At 38.8% G+C, this 23,477-nt stretch overlaps 1 protein-coding gene across 1 annotated transcript in view; it reads left to right on the top strand.

The window, feature by feature from the left end:
* Positions 1–23,477, top strand: part of GIGYF2 (GRB10 interacting GYF protein 2) — a gene marked incomplete at its 5' end in the record, with an annotated part of 108,841 nt that overhangs the window by 51,870 nt on the left and 33,494 nt on the right. The window contains 7 exons of the mRNA XM_017859364.1: positions 800–966; positions 3,990–4,081; positions 5,538–5,645; positions 6,706–6,806; positions 9,930–10,030; positions 11,182–11,343; positions 14,111–14,269. Of these exons, the coding sequence (XP_017714853.1) occupies positions 800–966; positions 3,990–4,081; positions 5,538–5,645; positions 6,706–6,806; positions 9,930–10,030; positions 11,182–11,343; positions 14,111–14,269 (890 nt within the window). The remainder of the gene's footprint in view (positions 1–799; positions 967–3,989; positions 4,082–5,537; positions 5,646–6,705; positions 6,807–9,929; positions 10,031–11,181; positions 11,344–14,110; positions 14,270–23,477) is intronic.

A 23,477-nucleotide genomic window follows, 5' to 3' on the forward strand; every position in this document is an offset into this window, starting at 1 on the left:
CATGATCATGTCATCACTGAGACCCCTAGTCAGCCTCCCTTCTTCTCTCCACCTTTCAGTGTTATTTGTTTTATATATTAATACAATGTCCAGGGTTTCTAGTTGTACTTAGAGGAGAAATATGGAAAAGTACATCTACTTCATTTTCTGAAGTGGAAGTTCCAGGGCTTTGCTTTATTGATTGCCATATCCCTACTGTCTACATTGTATATCATCAATGTTAAGTAAATATTTGTTGAATGAATTAATGGTTTTTGATCAGAGTGAATTTGTATGTTAATTTTATGTATATGAAATGCTTGATTATTTCATATTATAAAACATTCAGAGAATATTCGTTTTTCCCCACTACCAAGGTCAGAGAGTGAATTATAATTTGTCTTAATTATTATTTACATTTTGCCCCACTTTCACTAATCTGTGGCAGAAAACGAAAATTGGAGAACGTTTTCAGCCCTGCATGTTTATATTCTTTATGCCTAAATGATACAAAGTCTAGTAAATACTTAACTCTTCAATTGTATCATACTTACACATGAATGTTGTAGAGATTGAGATAGAGACAGTTATGCTCCTTATAATTGAAGTACTGCTGATAATTTGGGATGTATAAACACAGACTTTATTTTTAAATTATTTTATTAGAAGTCTGTTAGCTACCTTTAGAGGTGAATTAAATTAGATGGTATAAAACCTTTTGACAGATGCCACTTCGATGAGGATCAGATGCAGGAAATATTTTTTTCTCTGAGTCTGAAAGGTTTCTTATTGTCCTTCTGTTTAATTGGTGCTATTATAGGTCCCTTCAATAATCAGGAGATGGCAGAATGGTTTCAGGCGGGCTATTTTACTATGTCTTTATTGGTGAAGAGAGCATGTGATGAAAGCTTCCAACCTCTTGGCGATATAATGAAAATGTGGGGAAGAGTTCCCTTTTCTCCAGGTCCAGCTCCCCCTCCCCATATGGTAAGTACCTTCCACCTCACCTGAAATACATATTAGTCACAGAAACACTTGATTCTCTTTGAAAACACAACCAAATATATCATCTAATGAAGGAATTGTAGTTCTTTGAAATTAATGGAAATCGTAAGGGAAAGTCTGAATGGAAGACTGAATATTTAGCTATAATGATCTTTTCAAAACTCAAGTAACCTATGCCCATCCTCTTCACACTCCACCTCCTCCCCAGCAGAGAAATGGAATTCTTCTGTCACGTTCCAGCAGATGTAAAATGAAGACCAACACCTTATCCTGGCCTACCTACCAGGTCCTGCAATGCCTGGCACCTTACCTTTCTAAGCTCATTTCAGAGCTTTTACCTTTATCTGCTAGGCTTCAACACAGTTGACCTCTTTGACTTTCTTTGCTGCCTCTAGTTAGAATAAACATTCCCCTCTCTTCCACTTGATTTGCCTCTTGCCTTCTCACTCATAATGTTTCTAAATTTGAGATTTGCCTTAAAATAAATGTTACCAGTGCTTCAAAAATATTTTGAGGACTTAAAAAAAATTTAGTTACTTGTATTTTAATTAAAAAAGGGAACCATGGCCGGGCACATTGGCTCACTTATGTAATCCTGGTGTGGAAGGGATTTGGGAGGCCAGAGTTGGAGGATTGCTTGAGCCCAGGAGTTTAAAACCACCCTGGACAATGAAGTGAGACTTATCTCTACAGATAGTAATAAAATAATAAGCATAAAAAACTAGCCGGATGTGGTGGCAATCAGTGACAGAGGTGGGATGATCACTTGAGCCTAGAAGTTGAGGCTGCAGTGAGTTGTGATTGCGCCATTGCACTGCAGCCTGGGCAACAGAGTGAGACCCTGTCTCAAAAATAATACCTTAATGCTGGTGATCTCCCTAGGGCTCTGACACTGGGGTACTATTGGCAGGGACATCCTTCTTCCTTTTGCGGCTACTCTTGGACTCTCTCAGTAGTGTTCCTTTTGGAGGTCTGTCACCTGTACCTCATTTTTTCTTCTCCAGGTTAGACTGTCTGGTGACGGGCTATAGTTAAAAGTTACCATAAACTTTTTTTTTTTCTTTTTTTTTAAAGAGATGGAGTCTCGCCATGTTGCCCAGGCCAGTCTCAAACTCCTGGGCTCAGGTGGTCCTCCCACCTCGGCCTTTCAAAGTGCTGGATTTCAGGAATGAGCCACTGTACCCAGCCCATAAACCTTTAGTATGGACACTGCGTTTCTACAGTAAAGTCACCATTGACTTATTCATCAATTGTATATTGAGGGCCTGTGCCAGGCCTCCTATTAGGTTCTTAGGAGATGAAGATAAGTAAGACCTACACTCTGTAGTCAAGGGAGTGTAGGTGAGGAAAGTGGCTTTTTTTCCGTTTTCTTTTAAATGTTGATCTTAACCCAGTATTTGATTTCAAAATCCACTAATGTGTTGAGACCTATAGTTTGTGGAGAGCAGTGGTCTAGAATGGAAGATTCCTAGGTGAGAGGAATTTTTTCTCACACCATCCTAGTTGTTTTAAGTCACGAGAAAAATTATACTGTGTGTTGCAGCATATAAATTTAACTTATATGTCAAGTTTAAGCTTTATTTCCCTTCTCTGAAATTAAGATGGGCTTTGATCTTGCACATCGCAGAAGCTGAAAGCTCATCTCTTGGATATTGGCATGCTTGCAGTAGTCCACTTCCCAGTTTCCAGTTAGAGGAGCTGAGCCTCAGTCATACCTGTGTAGGAGGGAAACTGTGGAAAGCCCTGCTTCCTGTCTGTTATTGTCTTTGCCCTGAATATTGCTGATAAGAGAGCCCCCCTTCATGATGAATGTATACCTTGAAACTTAGTTTTTCATGTAGACATTTTAGATGAACCTAAGGTAGTAGCTATCCTCCAGTATTGAATAAGCAAAAAAAGTCTCTGAATTTCAGATAATCCCTACCCCAAGAAATTGTGTATCAAATGTCTTATTTCAAACTATAAGCAATATATAATAAAGATATAAACTTATGATTTACCTAGTCTGTCATACTTACACTTTTTCTTCTGTTATCTTATACTTCATGTTTCTTTCTCCTAATTGTAACTTTTCATAATTTAAATTCCAGTCATATTATTTCACATATGAGCTAAAAAAATTGGTTTTATTTTACTGCAACTTATTTTTTCTAACTCATGATGTATTAATAGCAACAGAAACACTTTATTCTGGGGGAGTTATAGTTATCAAAGTATATATATATATTTTGTTGTTGTTGTTGTTGTTGTTTTTGAGACGGAGTCTTGCTCTGTCGCCCAGGCTGGAGTGCAGTGGCGCAGTCTAGGCTCACTGCAACCTCCACCTCCCAGGTTCAAGTGATTCGCCTGCCTCAGCCTCCTGAGTAGCTAGGACTACAAGCGTGTGCCACCACACCCAGCTAATTTTTGTATTTTTAGTGGAGATGGGGTTTCATCATGTTGGCCAGGCTGGTCTCAAACCCCTGACCTCGTGATCCGCCCGCCTTGGCCTCCCAAAGTGCTGGTATTACAGGTGTGAGCCACCGCACCCGACCTCTTTTTATATTCTTAACATCTTTAAGATAGATACTGGTTCCCTGCATTTCTTATATACCATTATAAAATTCTATAACATTTCCTTTGACCTTTAGATACTTTTACATTTTTCTGTATTATATCAAGTTTCTCTAATTTCTGCATTATCTAATTATACAGTCTTTCAGTTACAGTAATAACTCTGGAGTACAGTTGAACGTTCAGCTTTAAGGGCAGGAATGGAGAATGGCAGCTGAAATAAGGATCCTTTGTCACCTCAGGGAATCTTTTATAATATTGACACCACTGTTTCCACTAGAAGGCGCTGTTTAGTTTTTAAAGATGTCTGAGTTTTTACTCAAGTGTTTGGGTAGTAGAGTGGGAGGTAAAGGTCTTAGATTAATTTTAATTTCAGATACCTGTACTAAGTGGCTTTTAGGTTCTTTGCAGTTTATTTAATGGTATTTATTTCCTCACCACTTCATTCCTAGGGAGAACTGGACCAGGAACGACTGACCAGGCAGCAAGAACTCACAGCCTTATACCAGATGCAGCACCTGCAGTACCAGCAGTTTTTAATACAGTAAGAAGAGTTATGCAGTAGGATGTACTGCAGCATGAAAGGGGACTTTAAATAGAATCTACTCTCAAGTCTCATCTTTTACAGCAGAGAGAACTAACAGCTTATATGGCACTTCAGTTGCCCAGCTAGTGGCATCTTACTGCCATACATTCTAATTTTAGTCTTGTCATTTACTTATTTATTTATTTATTTATTTATCTGACAGAGCCTCACTCTGTCATCCAGGCTGGAGTACAGTGGCATGATCTCGGCTCACTGCAACCTCCACCTCCCTGGTTCAAGTGATTCATGTGCCTCAGCCTCCTGAGTAGCTGGGACTAACAGGCATGTGCCACCACGCCCAGCCTATTTTTGTATTTTTAGTAGAGATGGGGTTTCACTGTGTTGGCGAGACTGGCCTCGAACTCCCAGCCTCAAGTAATCTGCCTGCTTTGCCTCCCAGAGTGCTGGGATTACAGGCGTGAGCCACCACTCCTGGCTTATCTTACTTTTAAATACCAGAAGTTTAGAAGATGACACATAACTTTAATTTTGTAAGCTCTTTAGTTTTTAAGTGCCTCCTGAGTGGCTCAGCTTTGAATGCCACAGAGGGGAAACAAACAAACAAACAAACAAACAAAAAAATATATATATATATGTATGTATGTATGCGCGAGGGTGGGAAAGAAGTTAAAGTTAATTCTTTTAGAAGTGGTGTGGAATGACAGCCAAGTCAGTCAGGTTTTGTTGTATCCCTTTTGTAGAAGAAATGAGACTTGATGTTATGTGGTGCAAAGGTTGGCAAAGTCTGACCTTTGGGCTAAATCTTTCCTGCTCTCTATTTTTATAAGCAAAGTGTTACGGAAACAGACACACCTTTTGGTTTGTGGGGTGTGTATTGCTGCTCTTGCCTTACGATGGCAGAATCGAGTAGTTGCAACAGACAGTATATGACCTGCAGCAATGAAACTATTTACTCTCTGGCCCATTACAAAAGTTTAACCCTGATCTAGTGAAGAAAAATTACCTAAATTTTCCAAGTTGAAGACTATCAATGTATGAATTTTATAGAAGTGTTACATTTTTTACAAAGGGTGCATCATATGGAAAAGCTACTGATTTGAATCTGTTTTATTTTCACTTGATTTCTGATAAAAGGTTATCTTTGGAGTTTACCAGTTTTGACATTTGTGATTTTAAAATATTTTCTCTGAATAGACCACTTTGCATTGAATTGTGAATTTTTTTGCTATCCTCTTTCACTTGGAAACATGCCATCTGTGAGTTCAGTACTTTCTGAAATGAAGCATTTCTATATGTCTGTTATAATGAAGAACTATAAAATATATTTAATAGCTGTTTCTAATAATGTTTCCAGGGGCGAGGGGGGGCTTTGAATTGAACTTTGTCTTTCAACATCTCAGCCATGTGAACTAAATGTGGATTGACAGGTTATACCTTTTTTTACTTTTTGAAGACAACAATATGCACAGGTTTTGGCCCAACAGCAGAAAGCAGCCCTGTCTTCCCAGCAGCAACAGCAGTTGGCACTTCTGCTTCAGCAGTTTCAGGCCCTGAAGATGAGGTTGGTGGTCATTCCATTATGTGTCATATTAGGTGCATGTGTTGTGAAAGAAAGAGAAGAAAGGAGAAATTCTGGTATAGTGTGTGATTTCTGGCACCGGAACGCTCCCAACACATACCTGCATGTTGTATGTAAAAACAATACATTTTTAAAAAATATTTCAGGTGGAGATAAGCGTTTATTTGGTATTTTACTAATAGAGATAAATTTTGATTAATCAAAAGACCAGAGAATAATGGGAACACTTGAGAAACAGTGTCATCTTATGGAACCTGCAACAGAAAACCTATAGCCTAGGATTTTAATTTCACTTTTACCCATAGTATCTCAAAGTATTAGCCACACCACACAAGATTTTTATTTTCTAGAACTCAAAAGCCATTAAGGTAGGTCTAAGGAAAAGGAAATTATGCTAGAAGTCTAGAAGAAATTTCTGCTGTTTCAGATTATCATTCAGAGTAATATTTCTCCTGAACAAGTATCAGTCACTGCTCTTAAAAATCTTATTGTCTCATTCAGCCAAAACTGTTTGTTTCTTTTGAGCCTTAACACATCCTGTGAGGTAGGCAGTTTAGGTGGTAGGAGCTCCATTTTATGGATGGGCAAACTGGGACTCTGAGAGGTTATAGGACTTGATTAATATAACACACAGGAAACTCAGGCTAAAATGCAGACCTTTTATCTTAAAGTGTATTGAGTTTTTCATTATAATATGCTGTCTCTGTGACTTTTGAGATGATCTGGTTTTTTTTAAGATATGGATATACTGTATCTTTAAGGTATACATATCTTTAAGATATGAATATACAGTAAGTATATCCATCATTTAGAAGTCAGTATTACCATAGAGGATTCCAGAAGTGTGATCATTGTGCCCTTCTCTTTGTTCCACTCTAAATTGCTTTGGTAGTGTTAGGTTTTAGTAAAAGAGGGAAGGCGTTTTCTAGCCAGATAACCTGGAGAACCTACATATAATCTAGAAATTCCTCTTCATCTTTTTTTTTTTTTTTTTTTTTTGCAAATGATAAGAACAAGTTAATTTTTTATTTCCCTTTTGCAGAATATCTGATCAGAACATCATTCCCTCAGTAACTAGGTCTGTGTCGGTGCCAGATACTGGCTCTATCTGGGAGCTTCAGCCAACAGCTTCACAGCCTACAGGTAAAAACTTAGATTAACCTTTAGTACCACTCTGAGGATTTAGATATTATTAATAATTTTACAATTCAGTTCTTAAAAAATATATTAGGTTTCTGAATCCATTTGTATTTGATGTTAACAAAAAGGTTCATTTTTTACTAGATCCAAGCAATATTGAAGGTGTAACTGAAAATATACTTTTAAGGATTTGTTTGAATTTATTTAGTGGATTTTTTTTTTTTTTTGAGTCAGCGTCTCTTTTATGTTGCTCTGATCAGTGTGGAAAATCATTTGAATTATTTTGATCTCTTTAGCCAGATGGGGGAAAAAAGCATACCTAAAAACATAAGTAGTGGTAATCTGTTCTTTTGAGTTAGAAATTAACACAAGCTAGGCATGGTGGTGTGTGCCTGTAGTGCTAGCTACTCAGGAGGCTGAGGTGGGAGGATTGCTTGAGCCCAGGAGTTTTAGGCTGCAGTGAGCTATGATCATGCCAAGCGTTTTCAGCCTTGGCAACGGAGCAAGACTCTGTCTCTAAGAAAGTAAAAAAAAAAAAAAATTGATGTTAACACTGTAGGTACCCAGAAATTTTGGGAAAAGAAAAACCTGCTATGAATTGAGCACCTTTTCTCACTTTTATCTTTTTACATCAAATTAGAAAATTTGGGGTTGAGATTTTTTTAAGTCTTGGTATTGGTGGAGGACTGCTGTTTTTCTTTCTTTTTTTTTTTTTTCCTGAGACAGACTCTTGCACTGTCGCCCAGGCTGGAGTGCAGTGAGGGCGACAGTGATGCGTTCTCAGCTCACTGCAACCTCCACTTCCCGGGTTCAAGCAATTCTCCTGCCTCAGCCTCCTAAGTAGCTGGGATTACTTACAGGTGTACGCTATCACCCCGACTCATTTTTGTATTTTTAGTAGAGACAGGATTTCACCTTTGTGGCCAGTCTGGTTTCAAAGTGACCTGAAATGATCCGCCCACCTTGGCCTCCCAAAGTGCTGGGATTACAGGTGTGAGCCACAGCGCCCAGCTGAGCACCTCTGTTTCTTATGGTCTAAATACCTGCAGAGATGGATAGTTTGATCCATGGGTAGTCCTTTCAAGAGATTATAGTTGGTGTTGAAGATCCTCAAGACTATAGGCCTTGGTGGAGTTTTTCTAGAGCTGTTGAGCCATTCAGGTCATGGTTCTGTTGTTAACATTGACCCTGCAGATTTTTACAGAAGGATGGTTGTCTTCCCTTATCAACTTTCCATGCTGTTTGTACCTTATTTTTTCTTGGTAGCCATTTATAGTTAGGATGTTAAGAATACAGGTTGAGCATCCGTCCCTAATCCAAAAGTCCACAATCCAAAATGCTTCAAAATCTAAAACTTTTTGAGCATTGACATGATTTCACAAGTGGAATTTTTTTTTTTTTTTTTGAGACGGTATTGCTGTGTTGCTGAGGCTGGCATGTAGTGGCGCAATCTTGGTTCACTGGAACCTCTGCCTCCTGGGTTCAAGAGATTCCCCTGCCTCAGCCTCCCAAGTAGCTGGGATTACAGGCACCCACCACCACGCTTGGCTAATTTTTGTAGTTTTAGTAGAGACGGGGTTTCACCACATTGGCCAGGCTGATCTCAAATTCCTGGCCTCAAGTGATCCACCCGCCTCGGCCTCCCAAACTACTAGGATTACAAGCATGAGACATGGTGCCCAGTCCACGATTGGACAATTTTACACATAAATACTTAACACAAACATTTTTTTCGTGCCCCAAATTATTTAAAAATGTTGCATTAAACTACCTTCAGGCTGACTGGGCACAGTGGCTCACGCCTGTAATCCCAGCACTTTGGGAGGCCAAGACAGGTGGATTACGAGGTCAGCAGTTCAAGGCCAGCCTGGCCAAGATGGTGAAACCCCGTCTCTACTAAAAATAAAAAAAAAATTAGCCAGGCGTGGTGGTGGGCGCCTATAATCCCAGCTACTCCGGAGGCTGAGGCAGGAGAATCGCTTGAACCCTGGAGGCGGAGGTTGCAGTGAGCTGACATTGTACCACTGCACTCCAGCTTGGGTGACAGAGTGAGACTCCATCTCAGAAAAAAAAAAAAAAAGTACCTTCAGGCTATGTCTATAAAGTGTATATGAAAGATTAATGAATTTTTTGTTGGATCTCATCTCAGAGATAGCTCATTATGTATATGCAAATATTTCATTATGTATATGCAAAATCTGAAAAAATCCAAAATTTGAAATGCTTCTGGTCCCAAGCATTTTAGGTAATGGATACTCAACCTGTGTTCTGCAGTGTTTTGGAAACTTTTAAGTACTCTATTAAACAATTTATCTCTTTGGATTTATATGCAGTCAAGGTCCTTTAAAGTAGTCCATTGGTTTCATACAGACAATATTTGATAGTGTATAATTAGACTACGATAGGAATGTAGAAGATAGAGAGTGCTGAAAAATGGTGCTAGCAAACTTCGCTGGCAATAGGAAAATGAACTCAGAAGCCATTATCTGTTTACTTCCAAATGTGATCTTGCAGTGCCCTTCAGGTTAGCAGGACCAGGTTTCACTTGTAAGACCTGCCTGGCCTTTCCAAAGGTCTCCACAGCTCCAGCTGTAATGCTTACTTTCACTCTTTATTGAGATGAAATTCACTTAACACAAAATTAACCATTTTAAAGTGAACACTTGAGTGGCATTCACAGTATGGTGCAACCACCTACTTCTCTCTAGTTGATGTGCAGTAAGAGGCTATATGGTTACTGGAAATCTATGTGGAGTCTAATACACTGGGATTTAAATCCTGGCATGGCCACATGCTTGCCATGTGCCTTTGGGAATGTTAGAAACTACTTCTGACCCTTAGTTTGTTCATCTGTAAAAATGGGGGTATGAATAGAAACCTTATAGGGCTTTGTAAGGATGAAGTTAATTCCTATAAGTGCCTGGTACTTCCCTTCATTCTAGATGTGTTGAAGGATATCATAGAAACTAAAGTCCATTGGCAGTTCAGTCTACTCAGAGGCAAAACAGATGTGTTTGGTGGAGCTCATTTAGGCACAGGGAAGCAGCTTTTTTCATGATTCCTACGGATATGTCACCATGTGTGTAAGCTCTGTCATCCCTTGTTCTTTCTTTTGTTGTCTTACAGTTTGGGAAGGTGGTAGTGTATGGGATCTTCCTCTGGACACCACGACACCAGGCCCTGCCCTGGAACAGCTTCAGCAGCTAGAGAAGGCCAAAGCTGCAAAGGTCTGAAACTCATTCTTCTACAACAGTGCATTGTCATCTGGCTACAGGACATGAACATTGCTGTTTATTCATCTCTCTAGCTAGCTATAGTTTTTACTTTTTACTTTCAGTTTACTGCTGCTTAGCTGTTATAAGTACATTCATATTGTGTTTTTACTGTGCTCTCTTCTCCCCCCCCCCCAAAAAAAAAAAAACTCAAAACAGAATTTAAATTACTATGTTTGGTTTGATTAGTTGGCACATTGTTGATTATAGACACATATATATTTTAGTTATGTTATTCATGGTATGAACATTTATTATAAGTAACAAAAATGTGAGAAAATATCCGCTACATTATTTATGAGGCTCCTGATAACGTGGCTTGAGTTCTCCCATTGAATCTTTATAGTGGTGTTTGTTTATATTTCTTAGTATCCACAGACGTAGCAGACAAAAAGCCCAACATCAACATTAGATTGTGTGTTCCACTCGCATTTTTTGGAGGAGCTAAATCTTGAATTTTGGTTTTAGTACTTGACAGAAAAGAATGTCTACATCAATACCTAGTGTCATTGTAATGATTTATAGGTTCTCATGTGTACAAGAGAGTGTTGTTGCTGTTTTATTCTTAATGCATTCTTATCCCCTGAGGTTGTGACAGCCCCCTTAGAGTGCCCAGAATGTGGAAAGGTTCATACAACATTGCTTTTAAAACATTATAGCCATATATTGAACATATAACTGTTAAATGTTCAATCAGAAAATGATTTGTAGGGATGAGTAAAGAAGATGAGATCCAAGAGCATTCTGATGTTACTCTCCTGTGTGGTAAAATGGTAACGTGGAGTGTGGAGGCAAGTATAGGTGGGAGGAAAGTGCGTTCAATTGAGACAATCATAAAATTCTTCTAATTACTGTGATATGTCACAGCTTAGAGTTGTTACAGGGTGTTCATGTTGTAGCATATGTCAGAATTTCCTTCCTTTTAAAGGTTGAATAATATTAATATTTGTATGTATATAACATATTTTGTTTATTGATCTGTTGGATCACCTGGTTGCAGTACAGTACAAGCAGCTGATTGAATGAGCAAATATTACTGGTCAGTGCTTTTGGAGTGTGCCTGTGCTTGGTTTCAAGTTTCTAAGAATACTCTTGTGTAATCACAGCTAGAGCAAGAGAGAAGAGAGGCAGAAATGAGGGCGAAACGGGAAGAGGAAGAGCGAAAGAGGCAAGAAGAACTCCGAAGACAACAGGAGGAAATTCTTCGGCGACAGCAGGAAGAAGAAAGGAAAAGGCGAGAGGAAGAAGAACTTGCCCGAAGGAAACAGGTATATGTCTGGGGACTCTGATCATAGGATTAGTGCTTGATGAGGGCTTTCAGGCTGCCTTCTTTCATCATTTCACAGATACTCCTGAAGTCCATAGGATTGGGGTTAGAACCGTAGAATACTCACTCACCTTTGGAAAGAATCTCTGTTTTCCACCAACACCCACTGTAGGGATATTCTTCAGTCTTAGTAAACCACTGGAATTGATTTTCTTTGCTTATTTCCTAGGGTTTTATAAACCAGTTAGATTTCAGAAGTTCTGTCCTTCTGTCTAAAAGCAACGAGAAAGTAACTTTGATGTGCAGCATTAAATGTCAAATTTTAAGTTACATGGGCTTTCCAAAAAATTGTGCTAACATACACGTAACATAAAATTTACCATTTTAAGTGTACTTTCAGTGGTGTCAAGTATATTCATTCATATTGCTGTGCAACCCTCACAAACATGTCTGTAGAACTTCTCCAGTTTTGCAAACTGCATACCCATTAAACAAGGAGCCCCACTCCCTCCATCCCATAGCTCCTAGTAACCACCATTCTTCTTTCTGTGTCTGAATTTAAGCTAAATCAATTTCTTATGTAAGTAGAATTATACAATATTTGTCCTTTTGTGTTGGGCTTATTTCGCTTAAGGTTTATTCATGTTGCAGCATATATCAGAATTTCCTTCCTTCTGAAGGTTGAATAATATTCCATTGTGTGTTTATCCATTCCTCTGTTGATGGACATTTAGATGACTTCCACATTTTAGCTATTGTGAATAATGCTGCTGTGAACATGGGTGTATAAGATATCTGTTTGAGTCCTTACTTTCAACACTTTTGCGTATACACCTAGAAGTGGAATTGCTGGATCATATGGTCATTCTCTTTTGAATTTTTTTAAGAACTGCCATATTGTTTCATACAGCTACTGCACCACTTTATATTCCTACTGGCAATGCACAGCCATTCCAGTGTCTCCACATTCTCACCAACACTTGTTATTTTATTTTATTTTTTTGGTTTTGCTTTGTTTCTTTTTGATAATAACTTTTTTTAATGGGTATGAAGTGGTATTTCATTGTGGTTTTGATTTGCATTTCTCTAATGATTAGTGTTGTTGGGCATCTTTTCACATGCTTATTGACCATTCAAATGTACTTTAAAAAAGTATCTTTGACTAAGACCTCTGCCTTCTCTTTATTCTTTCCCTTAATGAACCTCTTCTCTCTATTTTAGTGTTTCTAAATAGGGAGCAAAAAAAACTCTCACATATATTTGCTTTACAACATTTTCCACTGTATAACTGAGCAAAACCAGAAAGATAAGACACGTTTTTTTCCCTAGAAAGATAAGACACGTATTTTTCCCCTAGAAGCAGGTTTTCATTTAAAGAAATTTAGACAGAAATCACCCAGCAATAATTTTGAATGTAATGATTTTTGTATATGGTGTGAGATGAGGGTCTGATTTCATTCTTCTGCCTGTAGATATCCAGTTTTCCCACCACCATTTGTTAAAGAGACTGTTCTTTCCCCCATTGTGTGTTTGTGGCATCTGTGTCAAAAATCAGTTGAGTATAAGTGTGTGGATTTATTTCTGGGCTTTGTATTCTCTTTTTGGTTTCTTCTTTTTATTTTTTTGGAGACAGAGCCTCACTGTGTCACCCAGGCTGGAGGTATATATTATTTGTACTTGTGTTTTATAACCCTTCTTTTGACATGAATTATGTCATATTTCCATGTCAAATGTGTATCTAAAAATCTACATCATCATACTTGCTAGCTGTATTAAGTTTCATTTTATAAGTAAATTATAATAAGTTAACCAATTCCCTGTTGTTGGACATGAGGGTTGTTTCCAGTTCTTCACTGTTAGATAAGTGTTTGAATGAAAGTCCTTGTAGCTAAGTCTTTGCTTAAGGATTTATAACCAGTGAGGTATAACACTTTTAATGTTTTTTGGTTTGTTTTTTTTTTTTTTGGTCAGGAATTCACCATTCATGTGCTTGGCTCATTTTTCCATTGGGGTTTTCCTAGACTTCGCTTGAAAGGATCCACTCTCTTAATAGCCCCACAGTCTAGCCTTTACCACTTGTTTCCTACGTTTTAGCCCAAAGAGGTGCTCTGTGAAAAACAAAAAAGATCCATGCTGAGATGAAATGAGAACTACTGTTAATTCTTAGCGTCACACTATACCGCAGCATATTATAGAGGCTCTAAGGAGTATTGCAGTAAAGAAGTATGTTTAATTCTGTGTTGCTCAGTTTTCTATAAATGATCTCAACGATGGGACCTCTTTCTGTGTAATACTTAATAGTATTGGTGGAACTTTTGATCTTCAGAACATGTTCTGGGACACATGGCTTTACTCAGTACTTCTGACCGGGAGAATTTATCTTACGCCAAAATTTTTGGTGGCCATGTTGATTTGCCCACTCTATGCCTTAAGTTCCTAGTTGATTAAAAAAAATAGGGATTAAAAATACCAATGGAGAAACCAAAGCTTTAATTCTAATGTAACTCTTTATAGGGTTAATCAGTAAATGATGTAGCTAATATAGTTTAACTACTAATATTTTAAATTCAATTTTCTTTTTATTGTAACGTGTCCAGTTCCCCAATTTACATGTATACTTTTTACTCCAGATCATGATTACTTTTATGTTTACTGTTTAACAGAGTCTTAGCAGCACATAGCCTATTACTTTCCAAATATGACATAATAAATTGAATGATAGACCTGAGTCCCTCCCCCACCCCCCATCCTCCATCTTTTTTCCTTAGGAAGAGGCTTTGCGTCGCCAGCGGGAGCAAGAAATTGCATTAAGGCGGCAGCGAGAAGAGGAAGAAAGACAGCAGCAAGAGGAAGCTCTTAGAAGACTGGAAGAGAGGAGAAGAGAAGAGGAAGAAAGGCGGAAGCAGGAAGAATTGTTACGCAAACAGGTGACCAGATGGTTTTCTCTTCTGATTGTTCTTTTTTTTTTTTGAGACGGAGTCTCGCTCTGTTGCCCAGGCTGGAGTGCAATGGCGCGATCTCGGCTCACTGCAAACTCCGCCTCCCGGGTTCACGCCATTCTCCTGCCTCAGCCTCCCTAGTAGCTGGGACTACAGGCGCCCGCCACCACGCCCGGCTAGTTTTTTGTATTTTTTCAGTAGAGACGGGGTTACACCGTGTTAGCCAGGATGGTCTCGATCTCCTGACCTCGTGATCCTCCCGTCTCGGCCTCCGAAAGTGCTGGGATTACAGGCTTGAGCCACCGCGCCTGGCCCTGACTGTTCTTTAAAGCTGAGAATTAGTGATTTAGAAAATACTAGGACATTAAGATAGCCTATCTAAAAGTTTTTCAGGTTGCTGAAAATTACCAAAAGAAACCTAACTGGCTCTTATTACTTCTGTCTAAATTTCTTCAAATGAAAACCTGTTTTCTAGAGGAAAATAAAATTTGTCTTATCTTTCTGGTTTTGCTCAACTATATAGTGGAAATGTTGTAAAATGCATGGTTTTTTTAAAAGCAAGTTTCAGACTGAAGCAGAATAGTAGTACAACAAATTCCCATAAATCACCCAGTAATAATTTCTTTTCTTTCTTTTTTTTTTTTTCTGAGACGAGTCTCGCTCTGTGGCCCGGGCTGGAGTGCAGTGGTGCGATCTCGGCTCACTGCAAGCTCCGCCTCCTGGGTTCATGCCATTCTCCTGCTTCAGCCTCCCGAGTAGCTGGGACTACAGGTGCCCACCACCACTCCCGGCTAATTTTTTGTGTTTTTAGTAGAGATGGGATTTCACCGTGTTAGCCAGGATGGTCTCAATCTCCTGACCTTGTGATCTGCCCGCCTCAGCCTCCTAAAGTGCTGGGATTACAGGCGTGAGCCACTGCGCCCGGCCATCACCCAGCAATAATTTCTAATGTAATGATTTTCATGTATGGTATGAGATGAGGCTCTGATTTCATTCTTCTGCCTATGAATATCCAGTTTTCCCACCACCATTTATGAAAGAGGCTGTTCTTTCCCCCATTGTGTGTTTTTGGCATCTATGTCAGTGAGCGTGAATGTGTAGATTTATGTCAGTGAGCGTGAATGTGTAGATTTATTTCTGGGCTTTATATTCTCTTATTGCTTTTTTTTTGGAGATCAAGAGCCTCACTCTGTTGCCCAGGCTGGAGTGCAGTGGTGCCATCTCGGCTCACTGCAACCTCCACCTCACCAGCTCAAGTGATTCTCGTGTCTAAGCCTCCCAAGTACCTGGAACTACAGGCAGGCATCACCACGTCCGGCTAATTTTTTTGTATTTTTAGTAGAGGTGGGGTTTTGTTGCCCAGGCTGGTCTCAGCTCCTGGCCTCAGATGATCTGCTTGCCTCGGCCTCCCAAATGCTGGGATTACAGGTGTGTCTTTTTGCTTTCTTGACAGTGTTCTTTGAAACACGTAAATTTTTCACTTTGATAATGTCCAATTTATCTTTTTTTTTTTTTTTTTTTTAATTCACTTACTTTCTTATTTTAAGACGAAGTCTCGCTCTGTTGCCTAGGCTAGAGCACAGTGGTGCGATCTTGGCTCACTGTAGCCTCTGCCTCCCAGGTTCAGGCAGTTCTGCCTCAACCTCCCGAGTAGCTGGGACTACAGGCATGTGCTGCCACGCTCGGCTAATTTTTGTATTTTTGACAGAGATGGGGTTTCGCCATGTTGGCCGGGCTGGTCTTGACCTCCTGACCTCAGGTGATCTCTCACCTTGGCCTCCTAAAGTGTGGGGATACAGGCATGAGCCACTGCGCCTGGCCAATAATGTCCAATTTATCTATTTTTTTCTTACAAGTTGTATACTTTTAGCTCTTACTTTTAGGTTTGGATTCCTTACATTCTCAGTATGTGTCCTTTGTTAGATAAATGTTGTGCGTACTTTCCTCCACGCTATAGCCTGTCTATTTTTTTCCTAGGGGATCTTTTGATAAGTACAGATTTTTAATTTTGATGAAATCCTATTACATTTGTCTTTTATTAGTGTTTTTTTGTTTCTATATAAGAACTATTTGCCAGCCTACAGATTATTAAAATATCTCCTGTTTTTTTTTTAAAGCTTTATAGTTTTGGTTTTACAAATAGTTTGAATTGTTTTTTCTGTATGGTATGAGGTATGGGTTGTTTCAGTGCCTGTTTTGCAAAGTCTTTACTTTTCTATTGAATTTTGATGCTTTTGTCAAAGTCAATTGTATAATTTTTTTTTTTTTTTACTGGACTCTTCCGTTTTGTTCCACTGATGAGTTTGCCTGTCCTTAAACGAGTACACACCGATGTGATTACTACTGTAGTTTTATAGTAACTACAAGTAAGTCAGTATGTCTTCCAGCTTTGCCTTTTTATTCAAGACTGCTTGACTAAGATCTTTTGCCTTCCTATTAAAATTTAAAATTATCTTCTTAATTTCTGTATAAGTAAAAGCCTACTGTGATTATGATTTGGATTGTGTGGAATCTAAATTGAAGAGAATTCACATTTTAAGATATACTGAGTCTTCCAGGCAATGAACATGGTATATCTTTCCATTTATTTATGTGTTCCTTGTTTTTTTCTCAGTGCCATTTTGTTTTCATTATACAGGTTATGTACATCTTTAAAAAATTGAGTTTTTTCTTTTTTGCTATTATAAATGGAATTTTAAAAGTTTATTTTCCCGCAGGTCAGATGCGGTGGCTCATGCCTGTAATCCCAGCACTTTGGGAGGCCAAGGTGGGCAGATCACGAGGTCAGAAGTTTGAGACCAGCCTGGCCAACAGGGTGAAACCCTGTGTCTACTAAAAATACAAAAATTAGCTGGGCGTGGTGTTGCGCTCCTATAATCCCAGTTACTTGGGTTGCTGAGGCAGGAGAACTGCTTGAACCTGGGAGGCGGAGGATGCAGTGAGCCGAGATGGTACCCCTGCATTCCAGCCTGGGCGACAGGGCAAGACTCCATCTTGGCGGGGGAACTGTTTATTTTCCAGTTCTATATGGAAATGGAATTGATTGGTTTTCATATGTAGATCTTATATTCTGACACCTTGTGAAACTCAACTTACTACCTCTAATGGTACTTTTGTTGATTCCTCAAGATTTTCTATGGAATCTTACTGATAAATGGAAGCAGTTTTAATTCTTCCTTTCCAGCCTTGGATAGAAGTGGTTAAAATGGATAATAGCCTTATTTCCAGTATTAGGGAGAAAATGTCCAGTATTTCACCATTAAATATGTTGATCATTTTTCATAGATATCCATTATCCAACTGAAGAAGTTTCTTTCCACTCCTACTTTACTGAAAGTTTTTCAATGAATAGATATTGAGGTTGTAAAATACTTTATCTGCATTGATAATCATTTACTTTTTTCATTCTGCTCATATGGTGAATTATTAATAATTAATATTAATAACAGTTATTGATAACTATTAATAACTGAGTTTTGAAGGTTAAGCCAACTTTGTGTTCCTGGATTACCACCCTACTTGATACATATGTTAACCTAATTTGGTACTGTTTTGTTAGGAATATTTGCATCTGTGTTCATGAGGGAGAAATAGGTCTATAATTTTCTTTCTCTTTTTCCTTTCTTTCTTTCTTTCTTTCTTTCTTTCTTTCTTTCTTTTCTTTCTTTTCTTTCTTTTCTTTCTTTTCTTTCCTTTTCTTTTCTTTTCTTTTCTTTTCTTTTTTTTTGGAGATGGTCTCACCCTGTCACCCAGGCTGCAGTCTTGGCTCACTACAGCCTCGACCTCCCATGCTCAATCAAGCCTCCCACCTCAGCCGCCTTAGTAGCTTGGGCCACAGGCACATGCCACCACACCTGGCTAATTTTTTTATTTTTTGTGGAGATATGGGGTCTTGCCGTGTTGCCCAGGCTGGTCTTGAATTCCTGGACTCAAGCAGTTTTCCTGTCTTGGCCTCCTAAAGTGGTGGGATTAGAGGAGTGAGCCACCACGCCTGACCTATAATTTTCTTGTAATGCTTTTGTCCCCTTTTGGTGTTAGGTTTATACTGGCCTCTTAAATTGGAATATGATACTTGAATTGTTTTCTGAAAAAGTTTGTATAAGATTGGAATTATTTCTTCATTGAATACAGGCATACCTCATTTTGTTGTGCTTCACTTTCTTGTGCTTTGCACGTATTTCATTTTTTACAAATTGGAGGGCTTGTGGCAGCCCTGCATCGACCAAGTCTGTTGGCCAGCAGCGTGTGCTCACTTTGTCTCTGTGTCACACTTTGGTAATTCTTGCAATGTTTCAGGTTTTTTTTACTGTTATATCTGTTACGGTGATCTGTAATAAGTGAGTTTTGATGTCATTATTGAAATTGTTGTGGAGTGCCATGAACTGTGCGCACATAAGGCAGCAAACTTAATCCATACCTATTGTGTATGTTCTGACTACTGACTGGCTATTCCCTGTCTCTCTTCCACTCCTTGGACCTCCCTATTCGCTGAGTCACATCATTATTGAAATTAGACTGATTAATAATCCTACAGTGGCCTCTAAGGGTTCAAGTGAAAGGAAGAGTCATGTCTCACACTTTAAATTGAATGCTAGAAATGATTATGCTTAGTGAGGAAGGCATGTCAGAAACCAAGATAGGCCAAAGGCTAGGACCCCCTGTGCCAGTTAGCTAAGTTGTAAATGCAAAGGAAAAGTTATTGAAGAAAATTAAAAGTGCTACTCCAGTGAACACATGAATGATAAGAAAGCCAAACAGCCTTATTGCTGATATGGAGATAGTTTTAGTGGTCTGGATAGAAGATCAGAGCAGCCGCAACGTTCCCTTAAGCCAAAGCCTAATCCAGAACAAGGCCTTAAAACTCTCTTCAATTCTGTGAAAGCCAAGAGAGGTGATGAAGCCGAAGAAGAAAAGTTTGAAGCTAGCAAAGGTTGGTTCATGAAGTTTAAGGAAAGAAGCCATTTCCATAACATAAAAGCACAAGGTGAAACAGCCAGTGCTGATGTAGAAGCTGCAGCAAGTTATCCAGAAGCCCTACTTAAGATCATTGATGAAGGTGGCTGCACTAAGCAACAGATTTTCAGTATAGATGAAACAGCCTTCTAATAGAAGAAGATATTATCTAGGACTTTCATAGCTAGATTGGAGAAGTCAGTGCCTGGCTTCAAAGCTTTAAAGGACAGGCTGACTCTCTTGTTAGGGGCTAATGCAGCTGGTGACTTAAAGTTGAAGCCAATGCTTATTTACCATTCTGAAAATCCTAGGGCCCTTAAGAATTATACTAAATCTACTCTGCCTGTGCTGTATAAATGGAACAGCAAAGGCTGGATGACAGCATATCTGTTTACAGCGTCGTATATTGAATATTTTAAACTCACTGTTGAATACCTACTGCTCCTTTCAAAATATTACTGCTCATTGACAATGCCCCTAGTCATCCAAGAGCTCTGATGGAGATGTACAAGGAAATTAATGTTGTTTTCATCCATGCCAATATCACGTTCATTCTGCAGCCTATGGATCAAGGATTAATTTTGATGTTCAAGTGTCATTATTTAAGAAATAATGCTCTGTGTACCATGGGTAGTGATTCCTCTGATGGATCTGGGCAAAGTAAATTGAAAGCCTTCTGGGAAGGATTCACCATTCCAGATGCCATTAAAGCATATTAGTGATTCATGAGAGGAAGTCAAAATGTCAACATTAACAGGAGTTTGGAAAAAGTTGATTCCCACCCTCATGGGTGACTCTGAGGGGTTCAAGACTTCAGTGGAGGAAGTAACTGCAGATGTGGTGGAAATAGCAAGAGAACTAGAATCAGAAGTAGAGCCTGAAGATGTGACTGAATTGCTATAATCTCATGGTAAAGTTTGAATGTGTCAGCAGTTGCTTCTTACGGATTCAACTACTTTCCATAAGCAAAGAAAGAGGTTTCTTAAGATAGCGTCTACACTTGGTGAAGATGTCGTGAACGTTGTTGAAATGACAACAAAGGATTTAGAATATTACATAAACTTAGTTGATAAAGCAGTGACAGGGTTTGAGAGATTGACTCCAGTTTTTTTTTTTTAATTAAGTTTTAGTGTACATGTGCACAATGTGCAGGTTTGTTACATAGGTATACATGTGCCATGTTGGTTTGCTGCACCCATCAACTCATCATTTACATTAGGTATTTCTCCTAATCCTAATGCTATCCCTCCCCAGCCCCCGACCCCCCAACAGGCCCTGGTGTGTGATGTTCCCTGCCCTGTGTCCACGGGTTGTCATTGTTCAACTCCCACCTGTGAGTGAGAACATGCAGTGTTTGGTTTTCTGTCCTTGTGACAGTTTGCTTAGAATGATGATTTCCAGCTTCATCCATGTCCCTGCAAAGGACGTGAACTCATCCTTTTTGATGGCTGCATAGTATTCCATGGTGTATATGTGCCACATTTTCTTAATCCAGTCTATCATTGATGGACATTTGGGTTGGTTCCAAGTCTTTGCTATTGTGAATAGTGCCACAATAAACATACATGTGCATGTGTCTTTATAGTAGCATGATTTGTAATCCTTTGGGTATATACCCAGTAATGGGATTGCTGGGTCAAATAGTATTTCTAGTTCTAGGTCCTTAAGGAATTGCCACACTGTCTTCCACAATGGTTAAACTAATTTACACTCCCACCAGCAGTGTAAAAGTGTTATTTCTCCACATCCTCTCTAGCATGTTGTTTTCCTGACTTTTTAATGATTGCCATTCTAACTGTTGTGAGATGGTATCTCATTGTGGTTTTGATTTGCATTTCTGTGATGATCAGTGATAATGAGCATTTTTTCTTTTGCATAAATGTCTTGTTTTGAGAAGTGTACAAAAGCCAAAATAGACAAATGAGTTCTAATTAAATAGCTTCTGCCCAGCTAAAGAAACTATCATCAGAGTGAACAGGCATCCTACAGAATGGTAGAAAATCTTTGCAGTCTGCCCATCTGACAAAGGGCTAATATCCAGAACCTACAAAGAACTTAAACAAATTTACAAGAAAAAACAACCCCATCAAAAAGTGGGCAAAGGATATAATTGACTCCAATTTTGAAAGAAGTTCTACCCTAGATAAAATGCTACCAAACAGCATCACATACTGCAGAGAAATCTTTCATAGAAATTAGAGTCAATCAATGTAGCAAACTTCACTGATGTCTTATTTTAAAAAATTGCCGCAGTCATCCCAGCCTTCAGCAACCACCACCCTGATCAGCAGCCATCAACATCAAGCCAAGACCATCAAAAAAGTATACAGCTCTCTGAAAGCTCAGGTGATTGTTGCATTTTTTAAGCAACAGATTTTCAATGTAGGTGAAACAGCCTTCTAATAGAAGAAGAGATCATCTAGGACTGTCATAGCTAGAGAGGAGAAGTCAGTACCTGGTTTCAAAGCCTCAAAAGGACAGGCTGACTCTCTTGTTAAGGGCTAATGCAGCTGGTGACTAAGTTGAAGCCAATGCTCATTTACCATTCTGAAAATCCTAGGGATTTTCAAGGTATAGACATTATTTTTTAAGACATAATGCGGTTGAACATCTAATAGACTGCTGTAGAGTATAAACATTTATATGCACCGGGAAACCAAAAGTTTCGTACAACTTGCTTTATTGTAATCTTCACTCTATTGCAGTAGCCTGGTACTGAACCTGCAGTATCTTCGAGGCCTGCTTGTTTTTGATGGAGTTCACCACTGAGACTATCAGAGCCTAGTGTTTTCTTTGTGGAGAGATTTTTTATAAAGTTCAGTTTCTTTGAATTATGTGGCTAATCAGGTTGTCTTGTCAGTGTTTGTAATCTGTGTCCTTTTAACAAAGCTGTAAAATTCAGTGGCACAGTTTTATTCATTGTTATTCTTTTTATGTTTGTTTGGTCTGTAGCAATAGTCCTCCTTTTATTCTGCATATTGGTAGTTTGTGTTCTGTTTATCAGTCTTTTGAAAGATTGAACAAAGAACCAACTTTTGGCTTTGTTACTTATTTATCTTTTCATTGATTCCTGCCACACAGTTGTTTTCTGTCTTCTACTTTGATTTGAATTTGCATGTCTGTTTGTAGTTTCTTAAGACAAAAATTTAGAGAATAAAATTTAAACCTTTCTTCCTTTTAATAAATACATGTAAAGCAACATTTCTTTCTGAGCACTTCTTTAATTGCATGTCACAATTTTAGTATGTTGCATTTTATTATTTAGTTTAAAGCACTTTTGAATTTTTTTGTAATTTCCACTTTGGCTTATGAGTTATTTGAGAATGGGTTATTTAATTTCCAAGTATTTGGGAGCCTTTTCCAGGTAATCTTATTTATATTCTTTCTTTCTTTCTTTCTTTTTTTTTTTTTTTGAGACAGGGCCTCGCTCTGTCACCTGGGCTGAAGTACAGTGGTATGGTCACAGCTCATTGCAGCCTTTACCTCCCTGGGCTCAGGTGATCCTCTCACCTCAGTCTCCTGAGTAGATGAGACCACAAATGTATGCCACCACACCTGGTTAATTTTTGTATTTTTTGAAGACATGGGGTTTCACCATGTTTCCCAGGCTCAAGCAATCAGCCCTCCTTGGTCTCCCAAAGTTCTGGGATTACAGGCGTGAGCTATAGTGCCTAGTCCCTTACTTATATTTAGTTCTAACTTAGTTATGTTGTAGTCAGAGAACATAATCTGTAAGATCCCAATTTTTAAAAATGTATTGACCCCTTTTGGTTGAGTATATGGCTTGTCTTGGTGAATTATTCCGTGTGCATTTGTGGGTGGTTTTGTTTGTTTGTTTGTTTGTTTGTTTGAGTTCAGGTCTCACTCTGTTGCCCACAGTGCAGTGCAGTGGTGTGATCATAGCTCACTGCAGCCTAGAACTCCTTGGTTCAAGCTATTCTCCTACTTCAGCCTCCAGAGTAGCTGGAACTACAAGCATATACCACCATGCATGGCTAATTTTTTTAAAAGTTTTTATAGAGGCAGAGTCTTGCCTGGTCTGATGGTAGTGAGTTATCAGAATTTATTAAAATTATTAGTGTCATTGAAGTTAGTATATAACCACCCACTGTTAAATCTAACTAGTTTTTTTAAAAAGGGAAAAAAGGCCGGGCGCGGTGGCTCAAGCCTGTAATCTCAGCACTTTGGGAGGCCGAGACGGGTGGATCACGAGGTCAGGAAATCGAGACCATCCTGGCTAACA

The sequence above is a fragment of the Rhinopithecus bieti genome, unplaced genomic scaffold (assembly GCF_001698545.2).
Source record: "Rhinopithecus bieti isolate Rb0 unplaced genomic scaffold, ASM169854v2 scaffold_50517, whole genome shotgun sequence".
Classification (NCBI taxonomy): Eukaryota; Metazoa; Chordata; class Mammalia; order Primates; family Cercopithecidae; genus Rhinopithecus; species Rhinopithecus bieti.